This window comes from Brachyhypopomus gauderio, chromosome 7 (genome assembly GCF_052324685.1).
Source record: "Brachyhypopomus gauderio isolate BG-103 chromosome 7, BGAUD_0.2, whole genome shotgun sequence".
Taxonomy (NCBI): domain Eukaryota; kingdom Metazoa; phylum Chordata; class Actinopteri; order Gymnotiformes; family Hypopomidae; genus Brachyhypopomus; species Brachyhypopomus gauderio.
This window is the reverse complement of record NC_135217.1, coordinates 19,594,860-19,614,366: the sequence shown is the minus strand read 5'-3', so window position 1 is coordinate 19,614,366 and position 19,507 is coordinate 19,594,860. Positions and strand designations below refer to the sequence as shown.

At 46.0% G+C, this 19,507-nt stretch overlaps 1 protein-coding gene across 1 annotated transcript in view; it reads left to right on the top strand.

The window, feature by feature from the left end:
- eif3ha (eukaryotic translation initiation factor 3, subunit H, a) overlaps positions 1–4,347 on the top strand; it is a 32,234-nt gene extending 27,887 nt beyond the window's left edge. Inside the window, exons 6-8 of the mRNA XM_077012359.1 lie at positions 241–361; positions 2,898–3,030; positions 4,066–4,347. Coding sequence (XP_076868474.1) covers positions 241–361; positions 2,898–3,030; positions 4,066–4,163 — 352 coding nt within the window. The 3' untranslated portion in view covers positions 4,164–4,347. The remainder of the gene's footprint in view (positions 1–240; positions 362–2,897; positions 3,031–4,065) is intronic.
- Positions 4,348–19,507: the final 15,160 nt, after the last annotated feature.

Below are 19,507 nucleotides of genomic sequence, written 5' to 3'. Positions count from 1 at the left end.
GAGGCCAGCGCTGGAGGTGTGGGACATGTTCCCGCTCTTCTGAGAGCGCGAACGGAACCGTCCCCAGATCGTCCGCAGAGCAGACAGTAGTAGTTCCTATCGGCCCAATCTTAATTTTGTCTGCTGGGATTTTTAATTGAAGAGGATATTGCCGTGGGGGCGAACGTGCTTGGCTGTTCACTCGCCTGTGTATGAGGCTCACTCTGGTTGGCTAAACCGGCTGTCAATCTGCAACCATAGTAACCATCTGGAGAAGAGCCTGCAGCTGCTGATGGACCGGGTGGACGAAATGAGCCAAGAAATCGTCAAGTTCAACAGCTACTGCCGTAACCACAGCAAACAGCAGCAGCAGAAGCACCAGGTACGTGCCCATCCTCCCTCTCTCCTCCACCGGAGCACCGCACCCTTCATGTCTTCTGCCCTTCATATAAATCATTTGGTAGGTAACTGGGGAAGACAGAATGAAAGGGGGGGAGAAAAATCATTTAGCCAAGCAGAAATTGGTAAGGCTTGGCTGGAGAGGTGCAGGGATTCGCCTGTCTGCCTCTTGATCGAGGATCTGTGTCTCGACGACTTCGGCATGGCGCTTGGACCCAAAACTGCTGTGTCATTCTTTACTAAACCTCTTGTTCAGAGAAGCTCAAGAACATTACACTCTCTCTCCATCTGTCTCTCTCTTGCACTCTCTTTGTATCTGTCTCTCTGTCTATCTCCGTCTCTCTCTCTCCCCCTGACACACTATCGATTTGTGTGTCCTCACATTGTCATGTTCTGGTCCGATCACATTCACAGTACATTCTCAGCAAACTGGAGACTTATTTTTTTTACTACTACTGTCCCAGTCCAGGCTAAGGTATCAAACAGCATTGTTAAATCAAAGGTCACTGTCCCAGGTTTCCTTATAAAAGCCTTTGTGGAGACACAACCTCTTGATCATTTAGCAGGAATCTGCGAGTGACACTCTGTGGGGTTTTTTAAAATTCTTTTATGGAAAATATTCACGTGAACATTTCAGGCTGATCTTACACTCATGGAGTAAAATGTTCTGTATGTATTAAGGGCCCACAAAAGTACTCTGGTAAACCTAATATTGTTACAATTCTAACTCCTATGCTGGCAACTGTCAAACTCTGATTAAGAAAACCTCCAGTTTTCTGTACTTCACAGGTTTATTATTGTAGTCCATTGCCAGTGGATAGAAGTTTAAAGTACCTGTGAATTATTCATGCCTTAATCAGTGCACATCCATCATCTCTAACTGAGCTAACCAGCAGACAGTCACGCAGGATTCATGAGGACGTTTTAATTCTGCGCGTTATTTTCTCCTTCAAAATGGACGTTTTCTCGTTTTGTTCCCAGTGAGAAGCCCTTGACATTTCTACAGGCCTCTTCACCTTGCTGGTGCTTTGGGGAGATCACTGCTTAGACCTCTGTGCTTTGGTGACGGTGGTGAACAAGATCTGAGACACATTCCTGCCAAGTCACCTGTTTGATCAGGTGTCTGTCTCTTTTTTTTTTAAGACGCAATATCAGATTCATCATTTCAGAGAAGCCAGGTTTTCAGTGGATCGAGGTTAAAGATAATGTGCCATGAATATGGCTGGAAAAGTTGGCTTAGCAGCTGAAATGTCAGTGGAATGACGCGCACTATTCTATTCTACAGAGAGCGTGTTACTTCGGCACTGGAATTCTAAGACATCATAGGAGGAAAGGAGAGAAAACCTCAGCTTCACAGCGCGTCTCTCCTATATCATTCAGTGCTGCCAAAATAAAACTTGTATAAAAGAAACTCTTTATGTGAGGATATCTGTGGGCCCCCAGTAGCTGCAGTTGTCTCCCAGAGCAGCTGGATGTGGGCGGGGTATCGTGTTAGCCTCATGCTAACCCCTCAAGGCACTGCCGCCATGGCTCTGGATTCTGCTTAACTGCTGCGCCCGTTCAACCCGTCTGCAAAACGCTGCTAACGAGAACATGAGCCCCGATATTCCAACACACGGGCCCCTCTATTCCACTGCAGAATCCTGGGTAATTACATCTGACATCAGTCACCCCCAGATTCCCCCCCCCCGCCTATTGGTGCACAATACACGCCACATCGATCACCGTTTAATCTGTAACCCCACTGACGCTGTGTCTGTCTTAAATCACGTCCCCAAAGTTTTTAACGGAAATGACCAATATTCTCTGTGGTGGTGTAAGTCCGTGTAATGAAAGCTGGGAGTGAAATGTCGTTTTCTTTCCCGATGGTCGTTTATTGCGTTCAGAAAGGCTGCGCCCCATTCAAACCCTCCCGTGGCCTTGCATGCTAGACTTGGCTGAAGATCACGCTGCCGAATGGTGCCTGGCCGTTTCCGGTTTTGAGCATCTCCCATTAAAAGCGTTCAAGGCAACGTGAACCTTGGCACGAGGAGGTAATGACTGAACGGTCTGGAAGGCCGTCGGAGCAGAACGTGATGTATTCAGGCTCGTGGGCAAAATCAGACGACGTAAGAAGTAAACCTCCATTATCACCGGATGGATTGATCTTCAGTGTGCGGTGTTACCGGGTGTTTTTCTGTATTCCTGACAACAGAACGAAAACCCCTGAGCTACATGGATAAGCCTGTTAATGGGCGATGTTTGTAAGCCCGTGTTTGGATTTCACTGGTGGAATGCTGGATTTATTTCAATTCTCTTCTTCTTGTCTGCGCTCCATGTTATTTCCTCCAGTTCTTCTCTGTTTCAACCTCCCACACTGTGATCACAGTTGCTGGTGCAGACAGTGCAGCTGAGAAAGGTTCCCACGTTGGTGGTGTCTTTCACAATTAATTGATTTCTCCAATGCTCCCTCATCCGTCTCTCTCTCTCTCTCTCTCTCTCTCTCTCTCTCTCTCTCTCTCGTGTTTTGCTCTCTGTAGTATCTGCAGAGGCGTCAGCAGGAGAACGCCCAGCGGCAGAGTCGGGGCGAGCCTCCGCTGCCTGAGGAAGACATCAGCAAGATGTTCAAGCCTCCACCTCCACCTCCGCGCATGGACACCCTCCTCATCGCAGGTACCCGAGGAGGCAATCTTAACCAATCAGCTCTCATTAAATTCCTCTTATTCACTCGTAGGCAAATTGATTTTCCCATCTCCATGGTTCCAGGAGGGTAGCAGGGAGAAGGATAGGTTTCTGGGGACAAACTACTGGAGATCGACTTGTGCGAGGAGCTTGTTATGTAAGGGTTTATCCTGTTTACACAAATGCCATACAGACCCTAGGTGACGGAGGGTGTGTACAAAGTGCTTTCAATTTAGTTTGAATTTGTACATCGCATACTCCACAAGTCTCCAAACGGGTTAAGGTTTGGTACCAGCTGCATTAGGCTGGGATCACCCAGAACCACCTAAGTTGCTCTGTGTCTGAGCCCACTTTCCTGATCCTCCAGTAGCTTGTTTCCAGTGTCCGTCAGCTACACCTGCCGTCCTTTCTCTCCGAGACCTTTTACCTGCTTAAGCTCACTGGTCTAACCCAAGATATGACATTCAGTGACCCAAGCTGTAAAGTCTCTTAAAGGACAGACTGTGGACTACTGCATATTTACACTGAATGTTAAAATGCTGAACCTGTACCACAGCACTGCAAGAAATACTCACACAACGAAGGCTTCTTTATGGCTGTAAATATCTGTTTAGAAAACCCACATATGGTTCATAATTAAGTTGATCAGGGATAATCACTGTGTGTTTTAAATCACATCTCACCCCAATGTACCTTACCTAGCCGTATTCCTAACTCGAATATAACGATTCAGATGGATATTTATCGCCGTCCTATGTATTTCATATTCTGGGGCCATATCACAAAGTTCATGGCCTCTGTAACTGCCATTTGCACCTGTTTAATCCGTACGGGATTCCGACCGCGCTGGTCATTGACGAGTCCTGCCACTTGTGTGCTTCCTCTCCTTGGGAAAGTTCCAATAGGCTTGATTGGATTCCATCCAATTACGCACAAAATTATACATAGTCTAAAAGGGATGGTGCTGATCTGACTTAACGACCCTGTGATTTACATATGTATGCATGTTTTCTGTGCTTCAACAAGGACAAATCAACAACTACTGTCAGAACGTGAAGGAGTTCACCTCTCAGAATCTTGGCAAGCTTTTCATGGCACAAGCCCTGCAGCATCCCAGCAGCTGAGGAGCGTTCGGAGGGGAGAGATCTCAATTTAACCACCCCGACGAGTGTACACTGCCAAACCCTGTGCTTTTTAATATCTCAAGTGCAAATTAAAATACACTTACAATGCTCTCAAAGGAGGTCTGCATATGTGGTGTTTGTAATTGGTGCATCAGTAATAAAAAAAAAATGTGTGCATCTCTGACTGGTGTCTGGACTGTTTTGTTTTGGCGCCGTGTCTCCCATCTGCTCAGGTGTGTCTGCTGGGCCCGAGAGATGCAGGCGACGTGTGTGCTGCTACATCGTTCTGATGTTCCTTCAACATGCAAGTGCTGTTAAACCGTGTTGTCATATTAAATCATAGTAGCTTAAGAATCGCCGTCTGCCTCGAAGCTTGATTTCTAAGCGAAGTCCCAGAGTCTCCAAAGTCACCCCTTTCTCCCGGAGACAGAGGACCGTTGCCCTTATCTGCGGCACTTAATGAACCCGTCCAATCAGTTTTAATCACAAACAATTAGGGCCATTGTCTTCGGCGGGGCGGCGCCTGTCCTAATCACTCGCACTGTTGTGTGCTCTGCTGCCAGCGTTGGTGGACCTGAGCCCTGGTGTAGAACTTCATCTTAGGTGTGGAATGGTGACTCACTGTACCATCTCCCTCCCATGGAAGGAGAACCAATTATGTGAGCTCTGATTTGCAAGAGCAACAGGAGTTGGTGAGACGTGGGTGGTGGTCAGATAACGGCCGAGCTCCAGGGCGGCTGGTGATCTGTGCTCCTCGTCTGGTGAACGTCTACCTCCTTTGTTTCATATAGAAGGGAGCATCAGGAACGCGTCAGCGGACCGTTTGTGTGTAGATCAGAGAGGAGCTGAGGTCATGACGAGATGCACGAACGCTGCCTTGTGTCAAAATTGAAATGGCAACATTTTAATGAATTTGTCTGGGCTGTCGAGCCTTCTGAGTTCAGATCCCAGACACCGTTGCTCTGGTGGTGGGTTGTTCCTGCATGTTCTCCTGTGGGCATGTTCACTTAAGCCTTGAGGGAACTCGACTCATTGAAGTCTTGGTGAGAGCTTTGGCTATGTGTTTGTCTCATTTACAAAGGATGTTTTATTTTCTGCTGTGGTGCTGAGATTATTTGAGTTTACCCTGTGTGTGTGTGTGTGTGTGTGTGTGTGTGTGTGTGTGTGTGGAAAGAAAACGTCTGTTCCCGCCCGCTACTGAAATATGCTATGCTGATTAAAAACAGCAGCAATGTTGAGATCAGCTCGTCAGCTCTGATGGAAAATCCTCTGTCTTAATGACACCGGTTATCTCGCTGTTAAGTCATGACGCTTATGGTTTCTTTTCCTTCCTTAGCAAAAATTACCATGGCAACTGTAGTTTCTGATGCAGCGCATAAGAGGTGAAGTACTGTCCCTGTGTCACACTGACCCCAACGCCCCCCAAAAGTTGCCTTATCTTTTTAATTCCCTAAAACCTGAGGAAAATATTGATTAAATGAGAAGAATACCTGAGAAGATTGGAGGTAAGTGTATAGCCAGTGTGGGGAGTACATATTCAGTGGAAATACCATACAAAGCTACAGTCTCTGTATTCCTGCACTTCAAAATGTAAAACATACTTCTTGTTTGTTTATTACACAAACAATCGTCAAAACTCCCACCTGTTACCAGCCTGGTAATTCTGCCATGAAGATTCAAGAGTCGCCATCATGCGTAAATTGTTCTCTGGGGTCTCTCACAAACGCCTGCCATCACCTCATCCTGATTTATGACAATTTGGAACAGGTGTTTGTGGCCTGTCAAGATGGCTGCTTGAGACTATTTACACAAGGCTGAATGAAAGGATCACTTTCTCATGCTGTACTGCTGCACATTTTATCTTGAAACCCCTCTGAAGTAGATTGGCCTAAGACGTCATGGATAATTATGACATACATCATGTTTCCTATGCCAGGAATGGAGCCTACCACCACCACCAGATGGCAAAGATGAAACAACTAATGCTTGATCAGACACATCCCAGGGGCCCATTTGCATTCTGTGCCGCACCGTAAACCAGGCACCACAGTAATAACTCGGGGAATGGCTGCCCCGTCAGTGTGGTCGTGCAGTGTGTCCACCACGACAGCAGTGACACGCTGTGTTCAAAACAACCGGTGGTATTAAATTGCCCGGTGGTATAATGCAAGTGAGACGGGTCCCTGGCTGGCTGTGACAGTACAGACGCCGTCCTGGGTCAAGCACCGACGTGCCCGTTAAGACAGCACACAGGGACGCGGTAACCTTGGTGACATACTGTCAGGCGGCAAGGAGAAACAAAGTAACCACAGTGACACAGCGTCAGACAGCAATCAGAAATGAGGAAACCATGGTGACCCTGTTTGACAGCAAGCAGACTTGGGCTAAGAAGAATCATCCTAAACGGGTTAGACCCGCCTTGCTCTCTGACAGCGCATCAGCGGTCAAACCAGGCTGAGTTGCTGCAGACACAGGTGACTTAGACAAATGATTCCTGTGGTGTTTAACCTTGGGAGTTGAGACTTTCAAGGCTGAGGGGCCAGTAAATTCTCTGAAAGTGTCAGCATTTTCACATTGCTTACCTCAGGGATGAGAGAATAAATTCTCACTCAATTTTCAGAATAGAAATTACTTGTTTGTCCCATGGCCTTCACTGAGATCTCTCAAGCTCTGTGTTAAAAAATACATAACCCCCCACAAACACTGTGCTGATGGAAGGATACCTTGACCACCTGGTGCTATCGACTAGCTTCCCTTGGTATATTTGAGTCAAGTGTCACAATAAAGCTAGAGCGTGGTCATGGACTTGAGGGGGAAGCGTTTTTAATTGCATACTCGTAAATCAAATCAGCTTTGCGGTGTCCAGATTAACATTTGTTAACATTAAACGGAAAGTGGCGCTAACTTTTGTGGTTACTGAGCATTGTCGCAAAAGCTGTATTTAGATAGTTTGAGAAACTTGGCAAATTTGAAAAATTACCCACCAACAGTGATTGCTTACCTTGAAAAAGTAATATGATTACTGATAAAATGTAACTTAGTTACGTTACATATTACTTGATTTTAAAAGTAACTATGTTAGATTACAAGTTACTTTAGCTGTTACATTCAGCAGCAAAATTAGTTTTTCCAGTACCCACTTTTTTTGGAAGTTCATTTTTAACGGTAACAATGTATCTCCTGACATTAGGTTAGTGTCGCTGCGCGGTATTAGGATGGAGGATGGGTTCCCTTTTGAGTCTTGGTCCTCCCAGGACCTCCAAGGTTTCTTCCTATTCCCCACCATCTAGGGAGTTTTTCCTTGCCACTGTCGCCTTTGGCTTGCTCATTAGGGATTTGGACCCATAGTATTGTTAACCTTGTAAATCCTGTAAAGCGCTTTGTGACAACATATGCTGTGAAAAGCGCTATACAAATATATTTGATTTGATATTATTTGTAAATGTTTTTGTAAACGTAATACAAGCGAACTATTCAGTCAGACAGCAACCTGGAACACAAAGCAACATTAAAATTGGTCAGGTAAATGTTCCTTCCCCTGTTTTTGAGGGGTGTTTCTTTATACTACCACATATCGTTACGGAGAACACTGTACACTAGAATGACGTGTAAAACGCGCTCGCGCTCTCACGGGTTCGCGCGCAGCGTGCGGAGTCGAGCGATAACTATATAATGGAGTATAATGTATAATGGAGCCAAAAATAAAGAAAAAATCTATATATTTACTAAGGAAAATTAAAAAAATAACGCACAGTTACTTGGATAAGTAACTTTAATCTGATTACTGGACTGGAAATAGTAACTCGTTATATTACTCGTTACTGAAAAAAGTTGTAAGATTAGAGTAACGCGTTACTGACGTCACTGCCCACCAATACAACCATGCTTAGTATAAAGGTGTTAAACACCCAGGACAGAAAGACACCTGTTCCTATCTGAAATCACAAATGGAGTCAATCACAAAGATAAAGTCAATCACAAAGGTATCTTAAGCCCGTTCAGCAAAGTCAAACTAATAAAAGTGCACAGATTTAGAAAATTACATGTAGAGTGACATGTAATAGGTTTTTATCTTGCTTCCAAAATGTAGCCAGAATAGTAACACCTAGTTCATAGTGTACCAGAAAATCTCAAGCCGAGTCTAATTTGCAAAAGGACTTAATGTTTGCTGCTGCTTTGATTTAGAGAGCCTGGTTTCTGGGAGTGCTGCTTCTGCATGCCCTGTGTTGTGTATTGCATGTCAAGTTTGAAAGTGTGATTTAGTGCGTGAGGTGGTTTGTGCCCCCAGGTTGATTGCTATGCCACGCATGTGACGGTGTCTAGACATGGAAAATGTTAAAATTCAACACCTGCACAAATATTGTACCTAATTGTAACTAATATGAAATTTTACACACTTTGCTGACAGTTTAGCTACTCTACAGTAATACCTAAAACGTAATCTGTACCTTGAATTTTAAACTGTAGCTAATCCAGACATTTTTGGCATCATCACTGAACACAAATGTGCCATATTCCATTGACCTTTATAATGAAATTAACCATTCTGACAACAGCACAGGTGCTGCCTGAATGTTTAGTGCATGTACATGCTGTATATATCCTATGAATTACAAATCGATGCACCACCTGCTGTATTACAAGCACCTTACGTTCCCCCTCACCGAGTAGGTAGATGTCGGATGCATTTTACAGTAGTACAATTACAGTCAGAAGCCAAGTGGACACCGTGTAGACTCTCTTAGCCCTTTTAACCAGGCCGTCCCTGCTTCTTGGACTCAGGACAACTGACTGGACAGTATTTGGCTGGGGGACCATCCTGCACACAGCGGACACACTGATGGCAGAAACGGGCTGTCGCACTGGAGAATTGCGTCATATATCTTTTGCATAAACAGTATTCACAGATGTAATTGTGACAAAAAAAAATCCCCAAAGAGCTGCCACCTTCTCTTTGGTTAAACTGCAAGAGGCCAAGTAGGTGATCTCGACTAGATCCAACTCCCTGGCATAGTCCCCACAACAGTAGTGCTAAAAATATGTGCATTACAACTTCTAATTGCATATAAACGGCAGCCTGTTAAAGGCAGTTATAGAGTCTGTGTACCAAAGTGTTCATTACGTGTGGGCGTTTGTTCATGTAGGACTTAAATTACACATGTTAAATATGCTACTTATCATTTGCCATTAATCTGCATGCACTTCTTACACTTGTCACAGTTTTCAGCAGTAAAAAGTGAGCAGTAATTAGTCTCTTTTCTAGTCATTCAGAAACGACACAATGAGAATGATGAAGCAATGCTCAGTACCTGTGCCAAGTCTACCTGGGCCAGAGTGAGTGCCTCTGTGCAAAAGTCCATCTGTTCACCTAACTGTCTTGGTGCAGTGCGAAGGGGGTCTCAATAAAGACTGCTTAGATGTGTCTTGGTTTAGCAATGCTTAGACATCCAATCACCTTGTGTGAAGTGCTAATGTTTGGCAGCCCCTAAACTGATCCAGAATGCAGTAGCACGACTGGTCTTCAGTTTCCCCACATTGACATGTCACTCTGCTGCTGCACAGCTGCAAACATCAGATTCAAAACCTTGATGCTTGCCTATAAAAGCCTAAAAATGGACCGGCCCCTCCCTACATGATGACCACGTTAAAGCCTGATCCATACCTCAGGCACTCCAGATCTCAAGTACGACTTGCCTTGAAACACCATGATTAAAGACTCAGGGAAGACGAGCTTCAAGACTATTGGCTGTCTTGGCTCCGACATGATGGAATGATCTTCCACTGGTTGTTTGTACTGCTGAGTACCCTTCAGTCTTTAAATGTAGACTGAAGACTCACCTGTTTGTGAGTATTAAATGACCTCTAACACTACAGATGGCATTTGTTCTTCTACTTTACATTATAGCATTTATGATTGTTTTTTTTCCCTCTAGGTATTGGTTTTTAATTCCTGTGGTTTTTGACATATTGTTTATTATCTATGTTTATTTGCATTTCAAGGTACTGGCATTGATCCCTGTAGTTAGTTCTAGTATGGTTCAAGGGTATCTCGAATTCTGACTTGTGCTTTCTGTGAGCAGATGGCCAAGCACTTTGTAAGTTTCTCTGGATTCGAGCATCTGATAAATGCCCCAAATGTAAATTAAATGTAAACTAATAAAAAGTTTTTTAAAAAGTTGCTCCCAAACTGAAAGGAAAAGTCTGCTCAAACTTTTTCATGGTATTATGCACCATGATAGTCCTAAAGAATGTATCCAGATCCTTTTGAAAAAAGCAAAATGTTTACCCCCCTCCACACTCCCACCCCAGCCCTGTCTCACCCCCTCCACACTCCCACCCCAGCCCTGTCTCACCCCCCTCCACACTCCCACCCCAGCCCTGTCTCACCCCCCTCCACACTCCCACACCAGACCTGTCTCACCCCCCTCCACACTCCCACACCAGACCTGTCTCACCCCCCTCCACACTCCCACCCCAGACCTGTCTCACCCCCCTCCACACTCCCACCCCAGCCCTGTCTCACCCCCCTCCACACTCCCACACCAGCCCTGTCTCACCCCCTCCACACTCCCACCCCAGCCCTGTCTCACACCCCTCCACACTCCCACCCCAGCCCTGTCTCACACCCCTCCACACTCCCACCCCAGCCCTGTCTCACCCCCCTCCACACTCCCACACCAGACCTGTCTCACCCCCCTCCACACTCCCACACCAGACCTGTCTCACCCCCCTCCACACTCCCACCTCAGCCCTGTCTCACCCCCCTCCACACTCCCACACCAGCCCTGTCTCACCCCCCTCTACACTCCCACACCAGACCTGTCTCACCCCCCTCCACACTCCCACACCAGACCTGTCTCACCCCCCTACACACTCCCACCCCAGCCCTGTCTCACCCCCCTCCACACTCCCACACCAGACCTGTCTCACCCCCCTCCACACTCCCACCCCAGCCCTGTCTCACCCCCCTCCACACTCCCACACCAGCCCTGTCTCACCCCCTTCCACACTCCCACACCAGCCCTCTACAGCCCTGTCTCACCCCCCTCCACACTCCCACCCCAGCCCTCTACAGCCCTGTCTCACCCCCCTCCACACTCCCACACCAGCCCTCTACAGCCCTGTCTCACCCCCCTCCACATTCCCACCCCAGCCCTCTACAGCCCTGTCTCACCCCCCTCCACACTCCCACCCCAGCCCTCTACAGCCCTGTCTCACCCCCTCCACATTCCCACCCCAGCCCTCTACAGCCCTGTCTCACCCCCCTCCACATTCCCACCCCAGCCCTCTACAGCCCTGTCTCACCCCCTCCACATTCCCACCCCAGCCCTCTACAGCCCTGTCTCACCCCCCTCCACATTCCCACCCCAGCCCTCTACAGCCCTGTCTCACCCCCCTCCACACTCCCACCCCAGCCCTCTACATCCCTGTCTCACCCCCTCCACGTTCCCACCCCAGCCCTCTACAGCCCTGTCTCACCCCCTCCACGTTCCCACCCCAGCCCTCTACAGCCCTGTCTCACCCCCCTCCACATTTCCACCCCAGCCCTCTACAGCCCTGTCTCACCCCCCTCCACATTTCCACCCCAGCCCTCTACAGCCCTGTCTCACCCCCCTCCACATTCCCACCCCAGCCCTCTACAGCCCTGTCTCACCCCCCTCCACATTCCCACCCCAGCCCTCTACAGCCCTGTCTCACCCCCCTCCACACTCCCACCCCAGCCCTCTACAGCCCTGTCTCACCCCCCTCCACATTCCCACCCCAGCCCTCTACAGCCCTGTCTCACCCCCTCCACATTCCCACCCCAGCCCTCTACAGCCCTGTCTCACCCCCTCCACATTCCCACCCCAGCCCTCTACAGCCCTGTCTCACCCCCCTCCACATTCCCACCCCAGCCCTCTACAGCCCTGTCTCACCCCCCTCCACACTCCCACCCCAGCCCTCTACAGCCCTGTCTCACCCCCCTCCACATTCCCACCCCAGCCCTTTGCCGCTGCCGAGCTATCAGCTAACCTCCGCTGCAAACGGCCTTTATAATGAGAGCATGCGCTGCTATTTTATTCATTTAACTAGCCTATTTCACTGATGGACCATTTCCCAAAAAGTACGCTTTATTGCTGCTCATGTTCACATTTGGTTCATGCATGTGGGGCCATTTAGGGCAGAGGCTGGATCCCACTGAATATAGATATGAGGCTCTTACAAACACAGTCGGTGCTGAAATAATCGGAAGAAAATCTAACAATTGTGTGATCCGTCTTGTGCATGCAGATTTTAGCTCTATCTTAAACACGTGCCTGGATGGCTCTGTGTGTGTGTGTGTGTGTGTGTGTGTGTGTGTGTGTGTGTGTGATGGTGTGAGGGCTGTATAGGTGTTTCATTTGATACCTCCATGAAACGCAGCTGCAGTAGAGGAGGAACAGGGCCCCGACGTCTGCTGCAGTGTGAACCCAAGTCGTTTACCGCTGTCATGTGGGAGAAAAGAAAGATGCTCTTTTTCCATCTTAATCCTTCCATGGCCTGCTAGTTGATTTTCTCGCTATTTACGGTTTGAGAATATTAATAATGACTAAGCATGACTCAAAGTTCAAAGACATTATTTTGCAGGTTAATTTTGCCACATTCAACACAATTCTATTTGAAATATGTTTTGGTTGCTATAGCGATAAAACAGCAATAAGACAAAGAGGACAGATTTGATTTCAGTGCATCGTTCTGAAGGCTTAATTTCAGACTTTAGGCTTTAGTCCAATTTCATGCATTTGGGTCCTTAGATCAATACGACCCCAGATCAATAAGCATAAACATGCAAAGAATTTTATTCAAAGATTTGCCAATACCGAATCACTCCTACCAACTTTTGCAACCTTGCTTTAATCACTTAATATTCTTATGTAAGGCCCACTTATTACGCTGTGTATAACAGCGGTGTAATCTACTGTGAATATTATGAATGATTTGTAGTTAAAAACACTTAAGAAACCAGACACTAAAGAAACACTGTAGAAAGGAGTCCTACTATTTCAACAAGAAAGCTTGTACACCTCAAGGTCAGCAACAACGGTGCTGATGAAAGCTGATGACCGGTTATGTCGACCCTTTGTGGAGGCACGACTTTGACAGAAGTGAAACTGAAAAGGCTTTGAGTTTTCGTGGCACCGGGCCGCTCTTGGCGATGGGTTTATCAAACCTTGGCGATGCGTGGCGTGATTCCCTCGCGTGACTCACTGCGACAGTAGATGGTAGTCATTACCACCTTGGAACAGCAGGACCGCTTCCTGTATGAATCGTGCTCTACGTGCTCCAACACATTTATAGTAGCACTATGATTAGTGTTGTCGCCCGTTAGAGTGGGCTGATGAATGACGGGCTGGACACCACTTGTCCAGAAAAGATCCACTTCCCTTTTGAGTGGTGGAATTCGTCCTGAAAAAGAAGAATTGAGATTGTATATATGCTTCTTTCTGGGACAATGAGGACCTTCTCAAAATTAGTTTGGATTATTTGAGGAGAGAAGGGGAGGTCTCTTCTAGATAGGTGAGAAGTCTTTATGGGAATGTATATAGGTTTCTGAGTAAGGAAAGGGAGCTTGTGCCTTGGGCAAAGTTTCAGAATTTCTCATTAAGCCCACGAAATGGCTTGACTACTTGGCCTGCTCAATCACCCTAAGTGATAAAGCAAAATGATAAAAACGATTGAATGATAAAAAGAAATGTAGCACCAATTTAATGTAGTCTTAGAGTGTTTGATTTATGTGACGTGCTACTGGAGTTAGCCAAGGTTCATATTCAACGCGTTCATATTCAGCTAGTCTCACAGCCAGTGTCTACCTCTGTACATGTTTGTACTGTAACTCACCTGCTCCACCTCTACAGCCATGGTCCATACTTGGGGGTTACATGAGACTACAGTAGTGGACAAGTCTACACCCAACTGGGCAGTATTAGAGCACTTCGGGATGGGGAACACTAACTTTACAATATCTTTACATGGTTTTCAGTTCAACTGAAATCTTTTGTCTGTTTTTTAGTCTTATTTTCAACATGGACTTGCAAGTGTAATGTTCTTTCTACCTGATTATGAAAGCATGGCTGTTTCCCCACTACAACAACAACACAACAGCAACGCCGTGAGCATCAGAATGGGGATGAATGGAGATTGTTTGCATGGTTGTTTGTGCTAGACGTGCTTTTTACGATTGTTTCAGTAACCGATGAACTGCTATTTTCATGCACAACCATCTTTAGGGTTGAGAATAGTCCAAAAAGGATAGTTCAAACATGTCATGTTGATGTCAAAGGACAGAGGAGAAAGTCCAGACCTGTTAGATCTGACAGAAAGGCAACAGTAACTCCAACGTTCTATTGGTTTATCTGTGGTATGCAGAAGAGCATCTCTGAATGCACAGTGTGTCAACCCTTGAAGCAGATGGGCTATAGTCGCAGAAACTCACATTGGGTGCCACTCTTGTCAGATTAGAACAGGCAAGGCTACAAACCACACAGACTCCCACTGGACGACTGCAGAAACACTGTCTGCTCTGATGTCTCCATTTCTGCTGTGAAATTTGGATAGTATGGTCTGAATTTGGCATAATCAATATAAAAGCATAAAACTACCCTGCCTTGTGTCAGCAGTTCAGGCTGCTGGTGGTTGTGTAAGGGTGTGGGTGGAATGTTCTTGTCATACTTTAATACCTTTGGTAATACCTTTAAAAATAATTAATACCAAGTGAGCATCGTTCAAACACCACGGCCTACCCGAGTATTGTTGCTCAATGTCCTTCCCTTTATGACCACAAAGCTCAAATAACTGGTTTCTTGAATATGACAATGAATTCACTGTGTTCAATTGGCCTCTGCGGTTACTACTTGTACTTACTTCACCTTTGGGCTGTGGTGGAAGAGGAGATTCGCATCATGCATGTGTAGCAACTGCATGATGTCATTGTGTCAGTGTGGACCAAAAGCTCTGAGGAACATCATCAGCGCCTTGTTTAATCTCCGCCACAAAGAACTAAGGCAGTTCTGAAGGCAAAGGTGGGCCCAAACCAGTACTAGCAAGGTGGACCTAAAAAACTGGCCAGTCAGTGTATGTAGAGGGCAGGCCACATACAGCCCGCATCCTATGCAACACTGAACCTGAAGATCTGCCCAGGGCTCTGGGTACCTGCTGACCTCCGGGTGTAATCCAATGCAGAAGGCTACAAGAACTGTCATCAGTGTGGCCGTTTCCCATGTGACCGCATGGTGTGGAGCTGCAATCCTGATCTTGATGGACTGGTCTGATATTTGAGCAGCAAATACAGATCATCAATATTGGAACTACTTCAATTTCCCAGTCTGTTGTATTCCTTATGTCAGAGCTAGCAACTCTTTTGTCAACTGATGCTTGTAATTTAAAGAGTACTCTGCTCTCCATTACCTTAAGTAATATGTTTTATTGAAATGTATTTTTGTCTACGTAATGCGTCTCAGTAGGAATGCTTCATTTTAGTGATGTTACTTCATATGCTGAACCGCGCGTCTATGTTTGTATTTGTGTGTGTGTGTGTGTGTGTGTGTGTGTGTGTGTGTGTGTGTGTGTGTGTGTGTGTGTGTGTGTGTGTATGCGCGCGCGCGCGATGGGACGCATTCATCCTGCCTTGGGGCCTTTCCATGACGCAGGCACGTGTTTAGGAAGCCAATGAAAGCGAGATGCGCCGCCGAGATAAATTCCCAGGCATCGTGCATCTCGGGGCCAGACTCGCGACTCCGTCTTGCCAGAGTTCTTTTAACACCACCGAGACCATCGAGAAGAGTTTTCCGCTGTTCCTTCAAAGCTACCGGAGAGCAGTTTGAAGCAATATTTTCTCCCTGCTCTGTTTTAATATATGTATCACAACGATCGGACAATTTTATCATTCAATCTATCTATATGAAATTACCGTCTAGTAAGGAATGCACCCTTTTGGTTGGATTAGTCACTGAAAAGCAGGTCCCGTGCGCGATCCATTTAGATTCAGCTTGATTAAAAATCACGAACTGTGTGAATAACCGAGCTAATTAAATGTGGAATGAAAACAGGGAGGTCTGGCGCCGTTGAGTGCGTATAAGAAGCGTGTGAGAAATATGAGATCATATCGGAAGGTGGAGCGCGCCCTGTGTGGATGTAAAAGTGGGGAATACTTTGCTTGTACTAGCACTGGATTGCTAGAATCTGTAACCAGTTGCAGTTTTATTATTTTTAGGATTCAGTGTGGAGGAACGGGCCGCTACGGTAATCAAAAATTCAACTGCAGGCCACGTGAATATGAAGGACCCAAGAACAATAAAATGAGCACAACAGAGTCGGATACGCAGTAGGATCGTCATTTGTCTCAGTGGACATGCTAACAATGGTGCAATTTTGTGTTCCTGGCCCCTTTATGTAAAGTTGTATTTTTGATTTGTTAATATTTTTGCACGTTATTTTTGCAGACTACTTGGGGGATGGGGCTGCGTTTGGGAAAAAAATGCTTTGGCAGACCAGCTGTAGTGCAAAAATGTTTATTTAGCCTAGATGCACTCTGAATTTCACCTGGAGGATAAGCGATAAACATGTGTACACACGAGACCGAAATGCCTCAGCACAAGCATAAACAAAACCAGTGTTTCTGTTGAACTGAAGTATTGACAAAGTGCTGCATCAGATCTAGAGAGACCAAAGTAGGGGGGGGTCAACAGATAAACAAACGCACGCGCCAGACCTCCGCTGCGCGCGTGCCGCGACTCCCCCATGGGCACACGCCGCCGTCGTTTTAGTTTAGTCGCCTTCAGCAAATCATATGAACCAGGCTCGCTCGTCCCTACCAGGGAACTCTTCAAACTACCCCGCGATTCCCAGCTGCTCTAAAATGATGTGGACTGTTCGCAGCAGTGAGTGGAAGTGAATTGTGATGCTGGGCACCGTGTGAAGAAGTGTTCTCTGCCACATTAAAGCACGGAGACTCTTCTGCCAGACACCGTTCTACTTGTTCCTTTCTACGGATTTGGTCAATCCCAGCATGGTTTTCTGTGGAAACAGGCCCTTGCTTGTCATCTTTAACATTGTGGTTTTGACAAATTAAATGTCCCACAGTGATAGATTTCACCTCACTGGAGTCCTCAAGACGTTTTTAGTCATTGTAGCTAAGGTAACTAATACAGGTTGCCATGGAGAGATTGTTGCTCACCTTTTTCCCTTTTGGATTAGTTTGGTCACTTTGTGGTTTGTGAATTCTTTCTCCAAGTGTTCTCAGATACGTTTGAAGAGATTAAGGGGTTCATTAGGACCTCGGAGATAAACAAGCCCAGGCAAGGCCCTTGAAAGTGCAAGCAAGACAAATGGTTAAAGGTGAATTCCATGGCAACGTATTAGGACTTATCGAGGAGTTGGTTTTAAAGCTCCTTTTCGCACTAAAGGCACTAATAACGCATATAGCACCTGATATGTCTGTGACTCTGGCACCATGACAACCTCATCCTGGGTCTCTGGGTTTAGGCAATTAAAAATGCTTTCATAACTCTTAATTGCAGTGATGGGGTTGACATTTTCTGTAGTTTATCCATTACATTTTATTAGCACACATAAAAAGACAAAAGGATATTTAGTCTACTCTGTAGTTAACGGTTAAGGGTCATTGAGACTGCAATGTATGGCTTCTTTAAAACTTTTACCCCTGAACCCTAATGCTGCATTATGTGTAACTGGGAAAGCAAAGCTCTTATTGGAAAGCAAAGCTTACAGTAATGCCACGGGGTGCAGCAGTATCACACCATCTCACGCCTAATTACCTGGAAGCTAATTTGTGTCCTTGAGCATTCTCTGTATTATGTGTTCTGTGTATCATTTTTCTCTATACAAAAAAAAAACATGTGCCTGTGTTTATCCAATCTTCTGTTCTCATTTCCAGGCCTAAATGATGCAGGTAATTTTTCATTTGCACACATTCAGTAGCTTTTACCGGTTGTGAATTCTGCCATGTGAATTCTGTGTCTGATGATGCTATGTGGGTTTTAGGAATGCTATTGCTGTAAGATTGATTTTATCTCTCTTGGTCACCCTAATACTGGCCATAGAATTATTTTTGACTTGATTACTTGGTCTTTATTAGACTGATTACTAAGGCTCAGGTTAGTTGGGTCAGGCATCCATATGATCGAGTTTGGATGGAAAATCCATGGTAATATCACCTTTATTTAAAAAAAATCACCTTTATTCAGAGCAAGAAAACATCTTGTGTGTGTGTCCTCAAAATTATAACACAGTATCCTATCCTCAGATCACATCAACATTTCAGTTGTGCCACTTCTGTGTAAAAAGAGGCTATCAGAACTAACTGAACCATATGGACCTTTCAAGCATGGAGCAGACGGTCTGACTCTGGAACTCTGGTTCCTGTTGGCTGCAGTCCAGCTGTTTTCTTCGGGATCTTCTGAGCTTATGAGAACTGCAGCGAGTGGTGAACGGCAAACACCGGGGTGTCGTCGTACCGTCGAAAGATGGCGCGTCCCGGTGCCAACAGCCTGGATCAAATCCCGGGAGAACCAGCCCGAGCGTGAACATGTGAGAAACACTGATAAACTGCAATACCTCCAGTTAGATGTATGGACACCTAGGGCTTTGGTTTCTCTCTTCTCAGTCTCCCCTTTTAACAACTGACACAAAAACAGCGGAAATAATTAGTCCACTAATAGGCATTATCAGACCAATGGCTCAGAACTAGTGCAAGTAAACTGACAACCGGCACATCGCAGTGGAGTGATGGTAATACCACAGAAGATGTCACTCTGAGCTGATTTCTGCTGCTTGTGTTAAAAAAAAAAAAGGCTTCCCAGCCAGTGAGGGGCAGAGACTGGAAGGAATATTAAGTGAAGGCAGACAAATTGCATGCCCAGAATGCATTGCAGATATGGTGAATAGCAGGAGGAGAACCCAATCTCCCTTGCACCTGAGATATGCCTGCAATAATTTGACACCCACATTCAGTGGCCGAGAGCCTTGCATGGCCTCTAAACGGCTGACACTGGTCAGTAATAGGAGGGGAGTGAGGCGGCACTCTGGGAATGTTCTTCTAGGGTCATTTGGCCACATGCATCTATCGAGCTTTCGTCTGACAGCCAGCAATTAAATGGGGGTATGCTGAATATTATATATCAGAAGGCACGTTCATGCAGTGCACATCCTGTAGTGGGTTTCTCAGGTGTTACACCATCATCACTCCAAATAGCAGAACTCGGTTCGCTCCAAAGAGAAGGAGGTTCAGACCACATCGTGTGGATGCTCAAATTGGATTCACTCTTTTATGACCTGATTCAATTCAATCTGTAGACATTTGGTCAGCT